This window comes from Fukomys damarensis, unplaced genomic scaffold, assembly GCF_012274545.1.
Source record: "Fukomys damarensis isolate Sample0158 unplaced genomic scaffold, DMR_v1.0_HiC HiC_scaffold_29, whole genome shotgun sequence".
NCBI lineage: Eukaryota > Metazoa > Chordata > Mammalia > Rodentia > Bathyergidae > Fukomys > Fukomys damarensis.
In genome coordinates, this window is record NW_022900941.1 from 32,637,378 (window position 1) to 32,656,573 (window position 19,196).

General features: G+C 39.9%; 1 protein-coding gene across 2 annotated transcripts in view; it reads right to left on the reverse strand.

The window, feature by feature from the left end:
* Neb (nebulin) overlaps window positions 1–19,196 on the reverse strand; it is a 224,331-nt gene that overhangs the window by 31,665 nt on the left and 173,470 nt on the right. The window contains exons 130-147 of one of the 2 annotated variants that reach the window (XM_033757144.1): window positions 18,104–18,208; window positions 17,748–17,852; window positions 15,616–15,720; window positions 15,075–15,179; window positions 14,325–14,429; window positions 12,758–12,862; window positions 11,465–11,569; window positions 10,746–10,850; window positions 9,084–9,188; window positions 8,594–8,701; window positions 6,900–7,004; window positions 5,701–5,805; window positions 5,209–5,313; window positions 4,039–4,143; window positions 3,838–3,948; window positions 2,733–2,843; window positions 2,396–2,497; window positions 2,182–2,286 (exon numbers count right to left, since the gene is read on the reverse strand). In XM_033757144.1, coding sequence (XP_033613035.1) covers window positions 2,182–2,286; window positions 2,396–2,497; window positions 2,733–2,843; window positions 3,838–3,948; window positions 4,039–4,143; window positions 5,209–5,313; window positions 5,701–5,805; window positions 6,900–7,004; window positions 8,594–8,701; window positions 9,084–9,188; window positions 10,746–10,850; window positions 11,465–11,569; window positions 12,758–12,862; window positions 14,325–14,429; window positions 15,075–15,179; window positions 15,616–15,720; window positions 17,748–17,852; window positions 18,104–18,208 — 1,902 coding nt within the window. The remainder of the gene's footprint in view (window positions 1–2,181; window positions 2,287–2,395; window positions 2,498–2,732; window positions 2,844–3,837; window positions 3,949–4,038; window positions 4,144–5,208; window positions 5,314–5,700; window positions 5,806–6,899; window positions 7,005–8,593; window positions 8,702–9,083; window positions 9,189–10,745; window positions 10,851–11,464; window positions 11,570–12,757; window positions 12,863–14,324; window positions 14,430–15,074; window positions 15,180–15,615; window positions 15,721–17,747; window positions 17,853–18,103; window positions 18,209–19,196) is intronic. The other variant, XM_033757143.1, reaches the window with a different exon arrangement.

Genomic DNA, 19,196 nt, shown 5'->3' on the forward strand with positions numbered 1-19,196 from the left:
AACTGAGGACCCCTTAGGCAAGAGACCACACTATTGAGCTGTCAAACCTGAGGCAAGTTTCTCACAGGAAGATGAACTCATAAGAAGATCTTGTTGGGTCCTATTCTTCATAACACAGGATTCACTTAGGATTAGAAGAATGAACCTCTTGATTTTTAAAAACAGTGACATTTTCAAAATTTCAACATCAAAATCTTTCTTTTTCGGTTTTTATCTTGATAAACTATGACCTTGGAAATTTACATTACTCTAAAAAAATGTTTATATAAGTTCTTGGAGTATTTCATTCTTTAGAGATTCCACCCTAAGAGAATGTTGTTAGTGATTCTGTTTCTTGGTCTCAGATGGTTATACGAGTCTATTAACTTATAATAATAAAAATACTGCACAGAAATTTTAAAACAAAAAATTATAATTGCTTGTCAGCAGTCCCTGAACCTTTTTTTTCATAATTCCAACTTGCTTTATCACTTGCTGTTAATACTTTATACAGTATCTTCCTCAAGATTGGGATCTCATGTCTGATATTGCTGCAAGTCAGTACATAGAGCCAAAAGTGCGTATTCCAATAAGGCAAAAGAAAAAACATGAAAAAAAGGAAAAAATGGAAACAAAGCCTTTGTAAATACAGAAGGGTAGAGAGGGTAAAGGGAGAGCAAGGGAATGGGGAATAAATAGGAACCAAGATACGTTGCATAAAGGTACAAGATCCCAATGATGAATGTAACTGTACTGTTTACCTTAAATGCACCAATAAACTTAATGGAAAGAAAAAAGAATGCACAATCGGAGCACATAAAGGGAATCATGACATTGGATACAAGTATCCAATGGGGTAATATTTTCAAAATATTGAAAAATAAAGAATTTTTAACCAAGAATTTGTTTTAAAAAGTATGTATTCCAAACCTATTATTTAAATACTTGAAGAGAATGGATAATGAAGAAGATGAAGGGAAGATTTCCAAATTGGAGGAGAAATATGATACTCTTTTTTCTTTGTACCAGGGGTCAAACTTGGGACTTTGCACTTGCAAGGCAGGCAGCAGAATCACTGAGCTAAATCCCCGGCCTGAAATATGATATTCTTGAGTTCAAGTCCTGTGGGACCAAAACTTGCTGTCTGCAAGATCTGGTAGAAGGAATCTCTCAGTGTAGTCTGAAAACCTGTCATAACTTAAGGATGTTGTAGGTAATTGATCAAAAAAAGCAACTTCGGCAATGTGACAATCAGCTTTGGATAACACATTTCTCATTCTTTTTTTTTTTTTTTTTTCCTTTTGGTACCTGGGATCAAACTCAGGACCTTGTGCTTACAAGGCGGCAGAGCCACTGAGCTAAATCCCTGGCTCCAGGATAACACATTTCCATGTCCAGCTTGTTCTTGATAATATGAAATCTGCTAAAAGGAGGCATTCTACGAGCACCCTTGATCAAATACTTATCACACCAGATTGTAATTATTTATCCAGACACATGTAGTCTGAAGACATTTGCTCCTCCTCAGTTCCTATCCCAGGCATTCAACATATGAATGTTGAATGACAGAATAAAGGTTCCAGCCAGGCACAGTGATGCATGCCTGTAATCCTAGCGACTCAAGAGGCTGAGGCAAGAGGTTTGCAAGTTTGAGGTCAGTCTAGACGAAATAGTGAGACCGCGTTTCAAAGTAAACTAAAAGGGATGGGGATGTACTTCAGCGGTAGAGTACCCACAAGGGCCCTCACACCCACAAAGCCCTGGGTTACTCAGCACTATCACACCTACCCACCCACAAAAAAGAAAAAAATTACTTCACCTGATTGCATTTGAGAACTTAGAATTGTACGACCTTTGCCTGTTAACAGGTCTCCTGTAGCAACTCAAGTATGAATCAGACCCTCAAGATGTACATTTTACTTTTAGAGTAAGGTCCCCTTTATCACATGATGACAGTTAAGCACACAGGCACTCAGATGCACACCCATAAATGGCAAAATAGAGAATAAGAAAGGCCTAGAGTGGTTAGAGAGAAGAAAGACAAAGTAGGTGCTCAGCACTTTTCAAAGCTCTGTACTGCGATTACAGACCAATAATATCTCATTGGTTGTTGATACTGCACTTTCATTCTGGGAATTACTTCTTTCTGTGAGGTTTTCAAAATCTTTGCACACTAGAGTTGCCACTTGTCCTCTGCATTACCTGGCTGCTCAACTTGGCTGCTTTCTTGGCCATCTCAATGTCTGGCCGACCAAGCATGCTTAACCCATGGCTGCCTTCCTTGCGGTGCTTGGCTCTGTACTCCACCTGGATCAAAGAAAACCAAAATGGGCAATGCATTCTTGGTAATAAGTACTTTTTACTTCTGTTGGCAGAGACCACTGGGGACTGGAGACATTTTAACTATCACCCTTACCTCACTGGCCTGCTTGGCTGCCTGCGTGGCCTTCTTGATGTCTGGTCGATCAGCCACTGTGGTATAATGCAGGTTCTCTTTGGCATCTTTTTTGTAAGCAACCTTTATGTGGGGAGAAAATGTTTACTCACTTGAAATATGCTGTCTTTCCAAAAGTCGCCATTAAGCAAAAACAACCCTTTTACTCCAAATGCAACAAATCCCCACCACCACCACTATATTTTTTAAACTACCAGATCACAGAAATCAGGGTGAGCACACTTCAGAACAGGGGCATGCACGCCCTTGGGGTGCACTGCCATGAGTGGGCTCAGGAATGTCACGAGGGGAAACGTACGTCACTCTGCTTCTTGGCCACTTCCATGGCATGTTTCACCTCTGGAGGCTCCTGCATGATGGAGTAGTTGGACTTTCCTTTCTCCTTGACAAATTTCTTTTTGTAATTTGTCTAAAGAGAGTCAGAATTATTTATGAGAGAAGAGGAAGCCGGGAGCAAGAGTGATTTATTTGAAGAACTCTGAGAAGACCTCCAGGAAAACCCCTGACTGCCCCCTTGGCAGTACTCTGGTGCTTAGATCTCTGGCCCACATTCTGATTCTTCCCTGCGGTTTCTGTCCTGAAACCCAATGCCCAAACCATGCAGTAATCTTTGGAGAACCGAGTACAAGCAAACTAAGCTGTTTTATGTGCCATTTCTACCTTTTAAAAATATATGAAATCACATAGATATATAAAATATAATACCAGGATTACTACAATATTACTCATGGAGTAGGAAAAGGTTACTGACGCACAAAAAGGTGACTTTAGCTGTCCAAAACTGCGTAGCTGTTCCCTGAGACCATAATAGTAAGTGAAATAAATCAAACATACAAGCTTAAACAGTGGATGGTTTCTCTTATATGAGAAGCCCATAGTATAAATAAAGGCCAAAATAAAAGATAACAAGAAGTATGGAGATAGCTCTTTCTTAAAGGGGAAGGGAATCAAGAGATAGAAAGGGGAGGGAAAGGAGGGAAAAAGGATGAAAAAGAACTGTGACATGTTATGTATATCACCAACTCCATACAGGGAATGTAAACATCATGTACTACAAACATGTACTAAAAGAATTAAAAATAAAATAATTATTGTACAGCAACAATTTTAACAACAGGAGAGGGCAACCTTCATCAGCATTATTAGCATTATTAATGACAGCTTGTATTTTTAGATACTATGTCCTGTGCAAAACCCTCATCTGTCAAAGTTGCCCTAACTAGAAAGCAAATAAACACAGAATTTTAAAAATTAGTTTAGAGTTCACACGTAAATACTGATGGTAAGAGTGAAACTATGTAAAGGAAAGCATTTGTAAAAGCGAAAAGGCAGTCACAGTCCTTCCCCAGACCCTAAGGGGAAGTGCTGTTGCTGCTGCAAGAATCCCACAGCTGGCCACTTACATCACTGACGTGCTTGGTGACTTTCTTGACATGAACGGTGTCCCGGGTCTCCGGCAGTGTTGTGTATGAGCCCTCGGCCAGGTGCTTCTTGACATGGCGCTTATATTTGTTCTGAGGAAATCCACAGGAAGATTATTAAAGTATCTGCCTGGGGCCTGAGTCCAAGACAGGAGCAGAGCATCTGGGTTGCTGGAGGGTTACCTCAGACACCAGACTGCTGACAGTCTTTGCTAGGAGAATCTGAGGAGTGTCAGGCACGGCATGGCAGGTTCCTCTTTCCTTGACGTGTTTCTCTTTGTATTTCAGCTGTGGAGGAAGGAAACACTTCTTTAGCTCCTCTAGGGTTCCTGTGCATTTTTATTAAGCCCCCAAATCACTAGGTTATAGCTGGCAGAAAAACATCATGGACAAATTGAGATCACAAAACTCATTTAAAGATTCTGATGCTTGGAAATCCTGAGAAAGAAGCTTTTGCTTATCACTTGCAAGTTGAGGCTTTAATAAGGATCAAAATACATCCCATGATGGATCTCTATATAGATAGACACTACTTCAAAGCATGTTCAAATATGTCATTTGGCCTTCCGGTCAGCCCTGGGAGGCTTTATTTATTTATTTATTTTGGTACCAGGGATTGAACTCGGGTCCTTGCGCTTGCAAGGCAGGCCACCGAACACCTGAGCTAAATCCCCGGCCCAAGGCATTACTTCTTTACAGATGAGAAAACTGAAGCCTAGAGTGGTGGTGCACACCTGTAATCCCAGCACTTGGGAGGCTGAGACAGGAGGAAACTGGGGTCTGCGCTTGCAAGGCAGGCCACCGAACCGCTGAGCTAAATCCCCGGCCCAAGGCATTACTTCTTTACAGATGAGAAAACTGAAGCCTAGAGTGGTGGTGCACACCTGTAATCCCAGCACTTGGGAGGCTGAGACAGGAGGATTGCTGAGTGTTCGAGACCAGCCTGGGTTACACAGTGAGTTCCAGGTCTGTCTCAACTGCAAAATATCTCAAAATACAAGCAAAACAAAACAAAGTAGACAAGAAAACTGCAGTATAGGAAGAATATGTTACCACAGAAAAGAAATGATTATGTGTCCATACAGAACTCAGCCGGGCCTTTAGGTTCTTAGTTTGTGCCATGCGAACTGCCAGATGGAAAGCTGTAACCTGGGTTTCACAGCCTCGGCACAGATGCCGCCTGGCTCAGTCACATCACTGGTGGCCATCAGGGTATGGCCGCCATGTTTCAGGACCACACCTGAGCTCCTACAGACCTACCCTTCTCCGTCCTTTCCTGGATGGTCATGGGGACTGTGCCACAGAGCAGGGGACTGAAGAAGTCAGGTACAGTGGAAGAGACTGGATACTTACATCACTTTCTATTAAGGAATTCCTGAGGGCCAGAACCATGTCTTTGTCATCAGTGACAGAAAGCTTGCAGCCCTTGAGGAACTCTCGGTCCAGCTTGTACTCAAACTGTGATGGAAGAAAAGCAGAGGAAGAGTGGGGCACAAGCGCAAGAGGAAGCTGGGCATCTGAGCAAACTCAAAGGGAGTCCTCTTAAGCGGGTGATGAGGCCATGTTCCCTGAACGAAGGACAGCTTCCCGGCCCCTCACAGCTTTCCGGGCTCTTTGTTTTCCATCCTGGGAACCAAGACGAAGCTTTGCCATCCCAGCCTTTCCCCTTCAGGACTGAGCCCTCAGTGTTTGGGTGCAGCAGTAGGAAAATGGGCTTGATGGCCAGGTTTGCATCTTTGAGCTTGCCTTTCACTCCCCTCAACCCTCCTCTGGATCCCAAATTAGGGTTAACATCCACAACAGTATTGTGAATAACCACGACGTCTATCTCTCTTCCCATCTTACATCGCTTTGCTGCAGGGACGCCTTGGCAGCCTGCATAAAGTCTGGTCGGTCAGGGGTCCACCTCCAGTAGGCTTTGTTGGCTTCATACTGTTTCTTGTAGTCCAGCTGTTTTTAACATGATAGAAATCAATCAGGCAGAATTCATAAACACAGTAGGCACAGGACTTGCATTTTTAACACACCTCACCTTGTAGTTTTTGAAATAACAGAGATCCCTAATTAAAATCTACAATTTTGGGGCCGGGGATTTAGCTCAGTGGCACTGTGCCTGCCTCACAAGTGCAATGTCTTGATCCCTGGTATCCAAAAAAAAAAATCTGTACAATTTATGCAGAAAATTGACCACTCTGAGGTCATCCAATGACAGAGAATACCCATGCAACCACCACTTGACCTCCATATTGTACATTTTACTACACCTGTTTTCTCCCACACCTCTACCTCTACCCATCCATCAGTCCATTCTCAGAACACCTGCAAGCTATCTGCCAGCTCCTCAGGTGCCTCAGTTTGCTGGCCATAATAAATGTGTTCTCTCTGGCAACCATTAAGCATTAGTTGGATTGTAATAGTTTCATTATACTAACCATTTATATATTTTTAAAAGACAGTGCATGGAATGCATGGAATTGTTTCTGTGGTAGGGGCTTTAAGATGCTCCACCCAAGAGAGTGGAGAGAGCACTCAGTGCAGGGAGTAGCTATCTGGTCAGGAGGAAGGTCCAGGCCAACGCCTGAGGAGACCAAATGGCTCAGAAGTTTTCTGCTTCAAAAGAAGGGAGCAGACTCTAGAATTTGAGGCAGAAAGGGAGCCCGGGAGGAGAATGGCAGGTGCTCAGGCACTTTCTAAAGTGCAGCCTTTAGAACTAAATGTCCGGCTTCACAGCCACCCACTACAAAGACTAGCGGGGTGTCATACTCATAGCATGAGGAGACCACCCTTGCTATTCAGTGTCACCTTTGTGAGGACCAAAGGCATTTTGTTTTTGGCTCCTGGGACCTAACTCCTGATCTGGATGCACTAGAGCTCAACTACCTGAACAGATGTGAAAAGAGGCCACACGTCCTGCAGAAACTGATAAAGCCCCATCAGGCTTTGCTATGGTTCAGACAACTCCAAAACTCATGTTGGAATTTAACTGCCATTTTGGTATTCATAGGTGGGAGCCTTAAGAGCATAGAGAAATGCATGGAACTTACATTGGTGTTAACTTTGTAGGCATCCTTGGCTGCTTTGATATGAACAGCATCTGGTTTAATGGTGCAGTTAGATTTATTTCTTTGGTAAACTTCTTTATATTTCAGCTGTGGGAGGGAACACAGTGATGAAAATTTTCTGTAGCATCCTACTAAGCATTTTAAAGACTAAGAAATTGAAACCATGACTGTACTACACAATGCTTCCTATAGTAGGCTATTTTTGTAAATTCTGCAGTGAAGTATTCATCTACACAGGATTCACTTTCCTGTCTCAGATCTGAACACCAGCTCGAAGGGCACTTTGATGTGGTCATCAGTGTTGCCGCAGGATCTACCTCCATAAGCTCGTGTGAAAGGACCAACTGAACAGCTATCCCTGCATGATTCCCCTTTTCCACGTCAGAAAAGCCTGAGGCCAGAACATTTTGAAAACTGCTGCTAGTAGAGAAGCCATACCCTGCCAGCTCACTGGAACAAAATTTGAGTCACATTCTTCTCTGCTCTCATATTTCTTGCTGTTAACTTGTCAGTGGTAATTGTTCACCTGCTTATTCTCTTATGCAGAACCCTTTTAGAGCAAAGGTTTTGCCTCATTCATCATCATATTCCTAGGGTCTGGACAAAGAAACTAATACTGGATGAATGAATGGACGGGTATGTTCCTCACGACTGCTAGTGCTAGAGTGATGTGTAGCAGGTTTGGTTTGTGGAGGTGCGATGGGAGGGAAGGGCCCAGGGAAGGAAGTTTCCTCATCTTTCTAGGACTTCTAGATTCCCCTACTTTTTCTTCTCTTAAATTTCATGGTGCTCATTTCCATCTTGGGTTTTCCCATTAATTTGGGGGAAAGAACGTTAAGTTTTAATGTGATTAAAGACAAAAGGAACTGTTCTAAGGGGGCCAAAGTAGGGTGTACTAAACTGATCATAAAAATATGCAATTTTCTGGACTTTACCATAGACCTAGATTACTCATCAATATCTTTAGGGGAGCTGGGCGTGGTGCACGCCTGTAATCTCAGCACTCGGGAGGCTGAGGCAGGAGGATCACTGTGAGTTCAAGACCAGCTATAACCACCATGACTGTCCCGGATAACTTTCCCTGTGTAAGTTTTTCCTACAGTTTCCAGTACATAATTAGACAAAACAATTAGAATACACTGTGTTGCTTCACACCCTGGTGCCACGAACGTGCCCGACACTTCAATATTAGCTTAAGAGAAACCAGGTACAGTCCAGCTTGGGTGAAGTCCCTTTTGTTCTGACTAATATATGTGTCCTTCTTTCTGGCCCTGATAGCAGGGATCCACTTGGTATTGCTGCTTCCTAGAACTGTGCTTCTGTCAATAAGTCTCCCTAATAAACTACACTGTGAAGCACTAGATCAGTCAGCTTTTTTCTTCAGTTTAATGGCACCTTGGAGGGGTTTCATACATGGGGCTAGTTGTTCTGGAGTAGCCATCTTGGCTACCCAGGCCCAGCCAAACCTCAGCTGTCTGCCAACAGCATGTGTGACAGGACTACTTGGCTGTGCCCAGTCAACTTGCAGAATCACCAGCAAAACAGATGATTGCTATTTTAAGCAACTAGGCTTTTGGGTGGTTGTAACTCAGGAATAGGTAACTGAGCTGGAGTTTGTTACATCATATTAGACAGTGGCACAAATAGAGAAACTGAAAGGCCACTCCAGGACTTACATCACTGACTTCATCTTTAACCTTGCGGACATGCAGCAACATGGGCGTGTCATGGATTGTGGTGTATCCTCTGGGCTTGGCCTTGTTGTATTCCAGTTTATAAAGTATCTGAAGGAGTTTAAAAAGCACAGTGTTATACTTCCCTTGTTACAACGTAAAAATGTAAATGCAAAGCTTTTTTGGAGAAGGTGAACGAAAAGAAAAGAAAAGAAAAGAAAAGAAAAGAAAAGAAAAGAAAAGAAAAGAAAAAGAAAAAGAAAGAGAATTCTATAAATTCATATTTTCAGGCTCTCTGCTAAGACCTCAGTGTTTCTCAATTGGAACGGCTACCAGTTTGGCTGGAAGAGCCCTGTGCAGAGCAGACATGCAGTATCCTTGCCTCCCTCCCACTAAATGGCTATCAATCTCCCAGATGTGACAATCTCAAATGGCCCTTCACATTCACAAATGCCCCGAGTCCGAGCGTCTACTCGGTGTTTCTTGTACTTACATCACTGATTAGTTTGTTGACTTTTGTAGTACGCAGATGTTCTGGAGTGTCCACGACAGAAGTGAATTTGTCTTTTGATTTTTCGTAATTTTTCCTGTACTTGATCTAGATTGTAGAAGAGAAGAATGAATTAACTCTGAGAAATCAAACGAGACACCAGAATGGGAAATGGTGTCACGGTAGCTTTCATGTTTGATATAAATTTGTATTTGACAGGAACAGTGTAGTAGAGTGAACAGAGAATAATAATAATAATAATATTTTCCAATATATTTTATACACATGGGAATCAACCGAGGCCCAAAAGGTTGAGACTGAGCCACGGGCACATGTGAGGGAATCTCACAGCAGGACTAAAACTTTATCCTCTGCACTCTGGTAAGTACTGTTTCATTTATAATATATGAGTGGTCTCAAAATGTTTTTCAATATCAAAGATGAAACACAGAGCCAGGGATTTAGCTCAGTGGTTCTGCCGCCTGTCTGGCAAGCGTAAGAACCCAAGTTCGATTCCCGGTACCAAAAAAAAAAAAAAAGATGAAACACAGATACAAAATAAAACCTAAGTATGGTATATATAGTTTAAAAAGTATTTATCATTTAAAAATACATTTATTTTTGTAATTTACAAGTCATCATTTTTACATGCACATAAGCTGTTTGAAGCAGGACAGATACAGGCAACACAACAAAATTTCATGCACAAGTGTTTAATGAATATATGAAGGCCTAGGAAAAAGTTCAGGCTAACAGGATGTTTATGGAAGAGCTCACCCTCATTTTATGTATCGGCCTGATGGAAAACCAAAATGGTAAAATAGTACCTAGTACAAAAGACTGACTAAAAACTTTTCGGGAGCCAAGTGTGGTAGTGCACATCTGCACTCAGGAGGCTGAGGCAGGAGGATCGCTCCGAGTTCAAGACCAGCCTGGGTTACACAGTGAGGTCCAGACCAGCTTGAATTACATGGCAAAATCCTATGTCAAAAACAAAACAAAACAAACCCACCACTTTTTCTTGTTTTGAAAAATGGCATTTTATTAATATTGCGTCTAATAATTAACAATTAGCACCATTTATTACTGTTCTCCATTTGCCTTTCAGCTCCACTGGAAATATAGTCGTATGTGGAAAGACAGCTTTATCAGTGGCATGGTTAACAAGTGTGGGAAAACAGATGGGCTGGAAGTAGTGTAGCAATATCAGGCTCAAAAGGCACCATAAATATGTGCACTATTTAAACAGCTGTATGGTGACCCTTATTTCTCCCAAATGGCACAGATGCAGAGATAACTGAAAAATGGGAAAATTAGATGGAAACATTCAGAGCTTTAAATGCTATTGAATCTGCTAAATAGCCTCAAGTGCTAATAATCTATTTCTTTGAGGCAAATACTGACAAATATACCAGTTTGGAAATGATGTTTGAGAGAGTCCCAGGTAATCTTTCTTGGAGCTCCCAAAGTATCAGATACACAAATGATAACTGGCCCTCCTCATGCTTGGCCATACTCAGAGCTCGTCGGTACCAAGGGGTGGGTATCTATCCACCTCTATCATGTGAATCTCACATGGGCAGGAGCAGGGAGAGGAGACCAATGGAAGCATAGAAGGGAATGCACCCAAGGTCTAAGCCTCCTTCACACCGCATCAGACATTACCTGGCTCCACATGTGCGTATTGTAGAGAGCAGTCAACATATCTGGGCGCAGAATTTCATTACATCCTTGTTTCAGAAGCATCTTGGCACTAGATTTATATTTTCTCTGTTCATGCAAAGAGCAGTGAAGCACAAAAGAGACTTATGAAGACAGAAGGGAACACAGCTCTGTAACACAGTCACCTCCGAGTGAAGAGATGTAGACACACACACTTTGTGGCCTCACATAGCTATGTGGATGAAGACACCAAATGTATGAAATGCCAGGCACAGTGAGTGCAGTATGCCCGTCAGTAGTTCTTGGGAACGGAAGATATCGCTAGTCTGGCTAAAGTAACAACAAAAATTTCTATATAGAGAAGAAGACATCATCGGAAAAGAAACACAGTAGAAAGTTCCATTTTCTTCCTTCCACAGCTTTTTTTTTTTTAATTAAAGCAATTTATAGTTGCTGTTTACAAACAAGTTCTGCAGAATACATTGTGGGAGGACCTGGCTTCTCTTTTCGTCTTCACCACTGCCCAAGTGAGGACACAGAGTGTGAACTGGCTCACTCAAACAGCTCATGGGCTCTTTGGGTGGCTACACAGATACTTTGACACAGTACAGCCCAATATCATAGGCAGAACCTATGACATCCTTGCAGCAGACGTGACGACACCTTATGAGAAACTGGAGCACAGTCCTGCCTGGGCCATCCGGCCAGCCCCATCACAGTACCTGACTGATCTGGTCGCCTGCGGTCTTAGCCAGCAGATGTCTAGGCTCATCCACTACCAGGTGGTATTTATCTTTCCGCTGCTCATAATCAGCTCTGTATTTTTTCTGCTCAAACATCATATCAAATTATAGCAAGAGTACAACATTAAGACTACAGAGAAATGTCCCAGGTTAAATATTTCAGAGAGCCAGAAACATATCATTTCTAGGAAAAGGTTCCCAAAACAAACAGAACAATAGAAACAGGGAGGCAGACAGTCTAGTGAAGGAAGATTACTTGGTGAAGGCTGGAGCCTGGGAGAGATCAGATTTATGAAGCTGAAACTGCAGTACCTTGTGCCTACTATTTTCTATCTTTTCTCATGTGATGCCATTAGCAATGTTAGATTTCATGGCTTCTTACACTGTATTTAAAATAAGGTACTGATAAGCTACAGGCTTACCATCTAAGGATGTGAGAATCCAAATGCCATAACTTATGCTAAAATGCTCATGGAAAAACTGGTACAGTCTTCTAAGATTTCTGGACACTAGTTAAATAATTTAATTTTAAAAAGATCTGGAAATCCTTTGCTTAAATAGGAAAATAGAAACAAAATATATCAAGACTGTCCTCCCAGAAGGCTACCATCAGCAATTCTTCTGAAGTGTCCAGCTTGGAAATCTACTGAAAATGAACTAAATCAAATTTTAAAATAAAATAGAAACAATAAAATGTCATACATTTTAATAAATATATCACTGACTACATTTTCACTGTTAGATATATTTTAGTAGTTTTTTAAACATTTTTGAACTCACATAATTCCACATAAATCTGAAAACAGGAAGTTAAATGTAATTTTAATTATAAAATCATCCAAATATTGGGAAATGATAAATAAATTCTTAACTTGCTTATTTAGGCTATCTTGAATTAAATTTAACTTAAATTATTGCAAGGATAGTTACAGGAAAAACTGGTATAGATGGGTACTTCTATACACTAACACATGGGAAATTACAATGGAAATATATTTGAATGCATGAGTCACAACTCTGCCCTAGGGTAGCTCTTTGAACCACTGTCATTTGGTGACTTCATTAGGGAATATTAACTTATCCTTGAATTTTTGGGTTGTCACTTATTCATGATTTTGACAGACACTATCAATGGTAACATTACACAAAATATCTAGTTTGAAAGAACACCGAGGATGCCTTTGCCGACATGGCGTATATTTGGTTTTAATCAAATAAGTGTAAGCTTCTTAAAGGAACTGAATAGGCCTAGTCGAATTAATTCATACATACCTCATTCATCAATTGAGTTGCATACTTGAAATGTCTATTGATTGGACAGTCAGCAACATACTTGAAATTTGACTTGGTCCTTTCAAATACCTCTTTGTATTTATACTAGAGAAAAAGAACATGATTACTTAATAGCATGTATATTTTAAGAATGAGATATGCTACTTACAAGATCATGATAATTCATTCACAGAAATTCATTCACTTGCTAGTAAATACTAACTTGTTAGTAAATACTAACAAGTACAGGTATCTATTAAATTTCTACACCATCTCCCAAAACAATGAAGGGTAGACCTGGCTAGATGTCTTGAAAATGAGCCCAAAAATACATTGTGGAGAACTTTCATTGAATGGATAGCAAATACATCTCTTTTCCATGTGGAGCTAAAATCTGAATCAAATTATTTTTTGCTTCTATATGTTATTATTTTACTTTGAAAGTATTTTCATGTTTTTAGCTTATTAATTTAAATACAGTTTTCTAACAACTAGGTAGTTATACTCTTATAGAGTAGGGGTATCTTATGACCTATCTAGCTGCCATCTATTTTGAAAGGACCCTTTGAGTTAAGAATGGTTTTTACAACTTTAACAACTTTAAAAGGTTGTAAAAACAAAGAAGAATATATACTAGAATGAATGTGGCCCAGGAAATCTAAAATGTCTATTATTTGAAATTCATCAGAAACAGTTGGCTGACTCCTATTTCAGAATTCAGTGGAAGGAAATTCAACTGCTTTAATTTGTAAATGGGAAAATGTGGCCATAAAAATTTGATTTTTCTCAAGTTGTACACCGTTTGTGGATTAAAGTAACCCTGCTTTATGTTAGCTCTGTTGGGGTAAATCACCTGGAGATATATTAATATGGAGGGGATTCTGTAATGGGCATGGGCAGTTGTACCACGATAACTTTTCATCAAAATCAAATAAATTCAAATAAACTGTAGTCAATGAGATTAATACTAAAGAAATTCCTAGAGACAGTGAATAGTTCAGTATATATTCCAGTTATAGGGTGGAGAAGTGAGGGTAAGGATGGAAATTTGGAGACTAGGATATGGCTTGTATCTAGATGTCCCCCAAAGCCTTGTGTACTCATAAGTGGGGCTTTTTGGAGGTGGCTGGATCTAGGGTGTGTAAATGAGATTTAAGTGTGTGTGAATATGGATTAAGGGTATGATAACTAAAGCAGTCCACTAACTGGTGTAGCATAATTCTGGGTGTGGATAATGGGAAGGCCCACCGTGGGTGTGGGTGGTATCATCCAAAAGACTTGTAGCCTGGATGGGATCACAGGGAAAGGGAGGCCTGTCACTGCCATGGACGGTTTCTCCTCTGTTATGCCCCTGTGCTGTGCCACCCTGCCTTGGAGCCAGCTGACTACGGACTGAAATATCTACAAGTTGAGCTAAAATAAACCTTTTCTTCTTTAACTTTTGGGTGTGAGGAGTTTTGTCTCAGCAATGAGAGAAGTAACAAAGATGGGCTATTTCCTCAATGCTACTATCTCTGTGAGTGCAAGAAGATGCTGGATGAATGCAGTCATTCTTGAGAAGATGTACCTTGCTGTAGAGAGTCTTGTTCTGTTCAGCCAAAGTGAAATCGGGGGTGTCATAGGCATAACAACCAATGCCTTTAAGCCACCTAAAGTCTTCTTTATATTTTACCTGGAAGAAGAGCATCATCAAAGTATTTTAAGAACACCTCCAAATAGCTATAGGTTAGGATCTATAAAGGTGGAACAAACAGAAGCTATGACCCTGAACTATAGGGAATAATGAAGTATTAAAACTGCTACTTAACATGCTTCTTGTAATACTGATTTCTGCTTATTTTTTTGGTACATTGTTTATAGTATGTAGAAATCTTCATTTTTACTACTAGTGAAAGCAATTCAGATTTAACAGGCATACCCTTCTAGAGTATATTGTTAGCTTGGCAGCTATATTTTCATAGAGAGAGGTGAAATTTCTTACTAGATGAGCACTGTTATATATCTTAATAGCTCTACAAAATTCTCTCTCCAGTGGATCAAAAATAGGCTCTTTGTTTCACAGATAGAGTACAGCTGCAATCTTCTGAATGTATATAATATCATATGTTCAGAAGAAAATTTAAGTTTATAAATTTGAGTGTATTTTTCCTTCTCTAAAATTGAAACTTTTTTAGCAATTGAATTTTATAATTTAAGCACCTATATACAAGATCTAGAATCTGGGAAAATGCTTCATCAAGTTTTATGCAATGGTTGGTTTAATAATTTATATAAGGACATGAAATTCTATGTGAAAACAGAAGATGTGAACTCTCACATCACTGACTGCATCCGTGACTGCCCGATGGTGGAAATGCTCTGGGCGATCAGGAATGGACATCCAGATTCCCAGCTGGCTCATGTATTTCTCCTTGTATTTCACCTGTGATTAAAAAAATATACAGATAGCCATAAAGTTTCATTAAAGTTGATGTAAAAGCATCTACTTCTCTCTGGGGTTTTAGAAAAGGGAAACTGCTTTTTCATGTGATGGGTTATTGCCAGGCATGATGGTGCATGTCTATTATCCTAGCACCCTGGAAGGCAGAGTGAGGCAGGATGATCTCAAGTTTGAGGCCAGCATAAGCAACTTAGAGACTGAATGAGGCCTTATCTCAAGAAAAAAGAAAGAAAGAAAGAAAGAAAGAAAGAAAGAAAGAAAGAAAGAAAGAAAGAAAGACTAATCTTTATATCTCTAGTTTCAAAAAGGACTAGAGAAGACCCTGGGTTCAATGTTAAGTATCTTTCCCATCCCAACCCACCCTACAAATATGGTGGGTTACAAAGCCCAATACAAATAGGAATATCTAGGTACATACTTTACTAATATCATCTGTGACTTTACGATGATAAACAATATCCAGAGCATCCTTCACAGTGTGGTATCTCCCTTTGGTCTTTTGGAATGTTTCTTTGTAGCGAAGCTGGAAAGAAATAAAGTGCATGGATTATGAAAAATACCAAGTTAAATAATTGAGTTCTTTTAAGCTTAAACTCTTTCTAGTCTTTTAGTTTTTTTCCATGCTTAGATATAGGGAAAAGTTTTAAAGATAATTTCAGACCCTAGAAGACAAAAAAGGACACCAAGGACAACTAATGAAACCTAAACCAAGCATGGATTAATAAGAGTAATGGACCAGTCTTGTCCTATTAGTTGTGACAAATGTATGATGTTAATATAATTGGTTAACAATAAAAGCTGTGTATGGGAATTATGGGCATTCTCTCTACTATCTGCCACTTTTTGGTAAATCTAAGACTACTTAAGTTTATAGAAGCATAAAACAAATACATCATTTGGGTGGAGAAGAAAAAAACAGTCATGTTGAGCCCAAGACCCATTAATGTACATGGAAAGGGAAGACATTTAGCTCCTAACTCCTAATGTCAAGATGACTTCTCCACTAAGCAACCTTGAGATTTTATCATAACCCTTATCTTTGTGATATATTAAAAGAAAAAAGAATTGACCCTAAATCTAACCTCAGAGCAGTACAGAAGGTTCATCTCATCTACACAGATAGGTGCTTCTTTCATCACTCTGTTTTCAAACTCAAATTTTTTTTTGAGTAGCTGAGTAAACACATAATAAAAACTACCTTTTCTAACAAGGTAGTTTTGTTGTTTTAGAAGGATAATCTCATAAGATTATGACAACGATGGTTATACACTGAATTTAACACCACATATCATCCTTGTTACGTCCTTGGACAACATTGGGATTATCAAAATCGGTACTGGGGAAGCCCAGGGATAAAGCTGTCCAGTCGGGCATAATGAGCCCCCAGGACCAGTTTCACTGTGCAACATCCCTTGTATGATGCAAGTTAAGTTTGGTATAAATTAATATTCAAAAGAATCTTGAATGATAAAGATGAAGGATGTCAGCGGAAAACTAAAAATGTCCTAAGGGACAAATTTTGAGAATATATGATTTTCTCAGCTTACATTTTAAGCACTAACTGAAATTATGTCTTTTCAACTAGTAGACTTCCCACAGCACCAAATAAAAACTGATATAGATCAGTGCCATCTCCTTAAGATGCCTTGAAATCTCAGAGCTACATTGTAAACTTGAGGTTTATGGGGCTGGCTAGAGCTCTGGGCTGGGATTAAGACTCAACTTATCCAGTCCACGAGAGTTTCTGGTTCTGGCAATGGATACTGCAAATTATGTAGTGCAGCTCTACTCACAAAACTAGTAGAGCTGACTATCTACTACAGGTTGACTAATTTCATATCTTCATTATTGTTAAAAGGTGGACTTGGGTCAGGGGATTTAGCTCAGTGGTACCACGCCTGCCTTGCAAGAATAAGGTCCTGAGTTTAATCCCCAGTACTGGGGGAAAAAGAAAAAAGGCAGATTTGTCCTTGATCACATGATACAAGATACAAAAGTCTGTCCTTTCTAATTTTAACTACTATTATGTAACACATCATTCAAAGGAACCATTTCATGAGTGTCAATTAAAGCAGGGTAGAGTGCTAGGAATATTACATACATTTTCTTGGGCAGTCATATAATTTCACAATTCTCATCCTTACTTGACATACAAGAAAAGAAAAATTAGGCAAATTATGTAGTCATAAAGCAAGCAAATGACAGCATCATGATTTGAATGTACATTTGTCTGACTCCAAAACCATGATTTCATCAATAAGTTAATGCCAAGTATCCTTAGGAAATGCTACTAAAAAAATGAAAGAGAGGGTCATATTTTTGCCCAGGAGAGTTGAGATATATAGGTTTCTAGCATCTCTCAATACTATTCTTAGATGCTTTGCTTGACTGTTAAGTTAGTTCGCGTTTTCTTCCTGATCCATGTTGTGGGCTATGACTTTGAACTATGAGTACAATTGAATAGCTTATATTCCTTAGGCACTTCAACCCTAGTTCTCCTAGTTGTTATAGTTCTCTATAACAACAGGAGGAAGAAGGAAGGATGCTTACATCACTGGCATTCCAGTATGCCCTCTTGGCTCTGATGAGGATTGGTGTATCTGGAACAGGGGTGTACTTATCCTTCATCTTTTCATACTGAATCTTATACTTTTTCTAAAAAATGAAAAGTAGAAAAGAGATAAACATAAGTCAAGTGTTGTTACCCTTCCCAATGTACAACCAAGTCACAGATCTAGAGGAGGAACAAAATGTATTACACTCTTTTAGGGAATAGCTTCCCTTCTCTTTTGATGATGCTGAGTATAATTTGTAGTAATGAACTCCGATCACAGGTAGTAGGTGAAGGTTCTAACAAAGTTTTTTTTTCTTTAACCCAGTGCCTCAATGCCCAATCCCCATCTTACCTCGCTGACCATGTCCTTCACATCTTTAGCATGTTTTAGAGCTGTGGTCTGGTTTCCAGCATGATGATGGGGCCTCTCTTTGGTGGCAAGTTCAACATACAGATACTGAATAACAAGAGAACAGGGTGAGATATCAAAAAGATGAAACATCTATGAATTAGTCCTCTTCATTCATTTCTAACCTTTAAACAGGAGGGCAGTGTTTGCTTATTGTTCTGTTTGGATTCTTTGGTTTGTTCGTCAGCTTTTTTGTTATATGCATTTCTATTACTTTAGTGTTTCTGTGCCCTACATTTGAAGATACACAGACATGCTCCAGTGTCGGGGCCCAGTCATGGCCCACTGGAGTTTGACATTTGGAAAATAACTTCTTCTTTGTATAATTAAGGCATCAGCATTTGCTACTCTTCAAGGAAACTGTTTGTTAAGCTTGTTTTGACTCTTTGACCCTGACATAACAGGAAGCTTGTTAGCTGAAGATCTGATGTTATCAGTAAGAGTCAGGAAATCTGGTCTTTGAAAAACAATGACTTGGTGTTTTTTGTTGTTGTGTGCCCTTAAAAGCTTCCTGTTGCTGTGAACCTATAAAAGGAGCTGTTTCTGTGAAATAAACCAGACTTCTCTTCGTCTCTGCTCAGGTTTGAGTGTTCTTTCCTTTCTCAATCCTCACTCCCCGACTCAGGCATGTTCGTGTTGTGACGGCTGGACCGCCACAAGTGGCACCCGAACAGGGACTTGAAGAACAGGGACCTGAGTATCGAGGGATTCAGTGAAGGACACCGCTGGATAAAGAATAAAAGGAGATCTCGTCAAAAAGAAAGAAGAGGACCTTCAAAAGGAAGGCAAAAGAGGAGCGGTGAGTTTTCTTGTAAATATTAAAAATGGGAGCAGGCAAGAGTTGCATGCTTTTTGTATATATGCTTAAAGATTTATTGTGTGTCAGTGGTGCTAGAGTAGGGCACCAGCAATTGTGTAATTTATTAGAATTTGTAGAAATAGTTCATCCTTGGTTTTCTTTTCTTTGCTTCAGTGTATTTTCCTGTTAATGTATGAATTGGTAATTTGTGATCCGGATCATTTTGGAGGCAGGGAG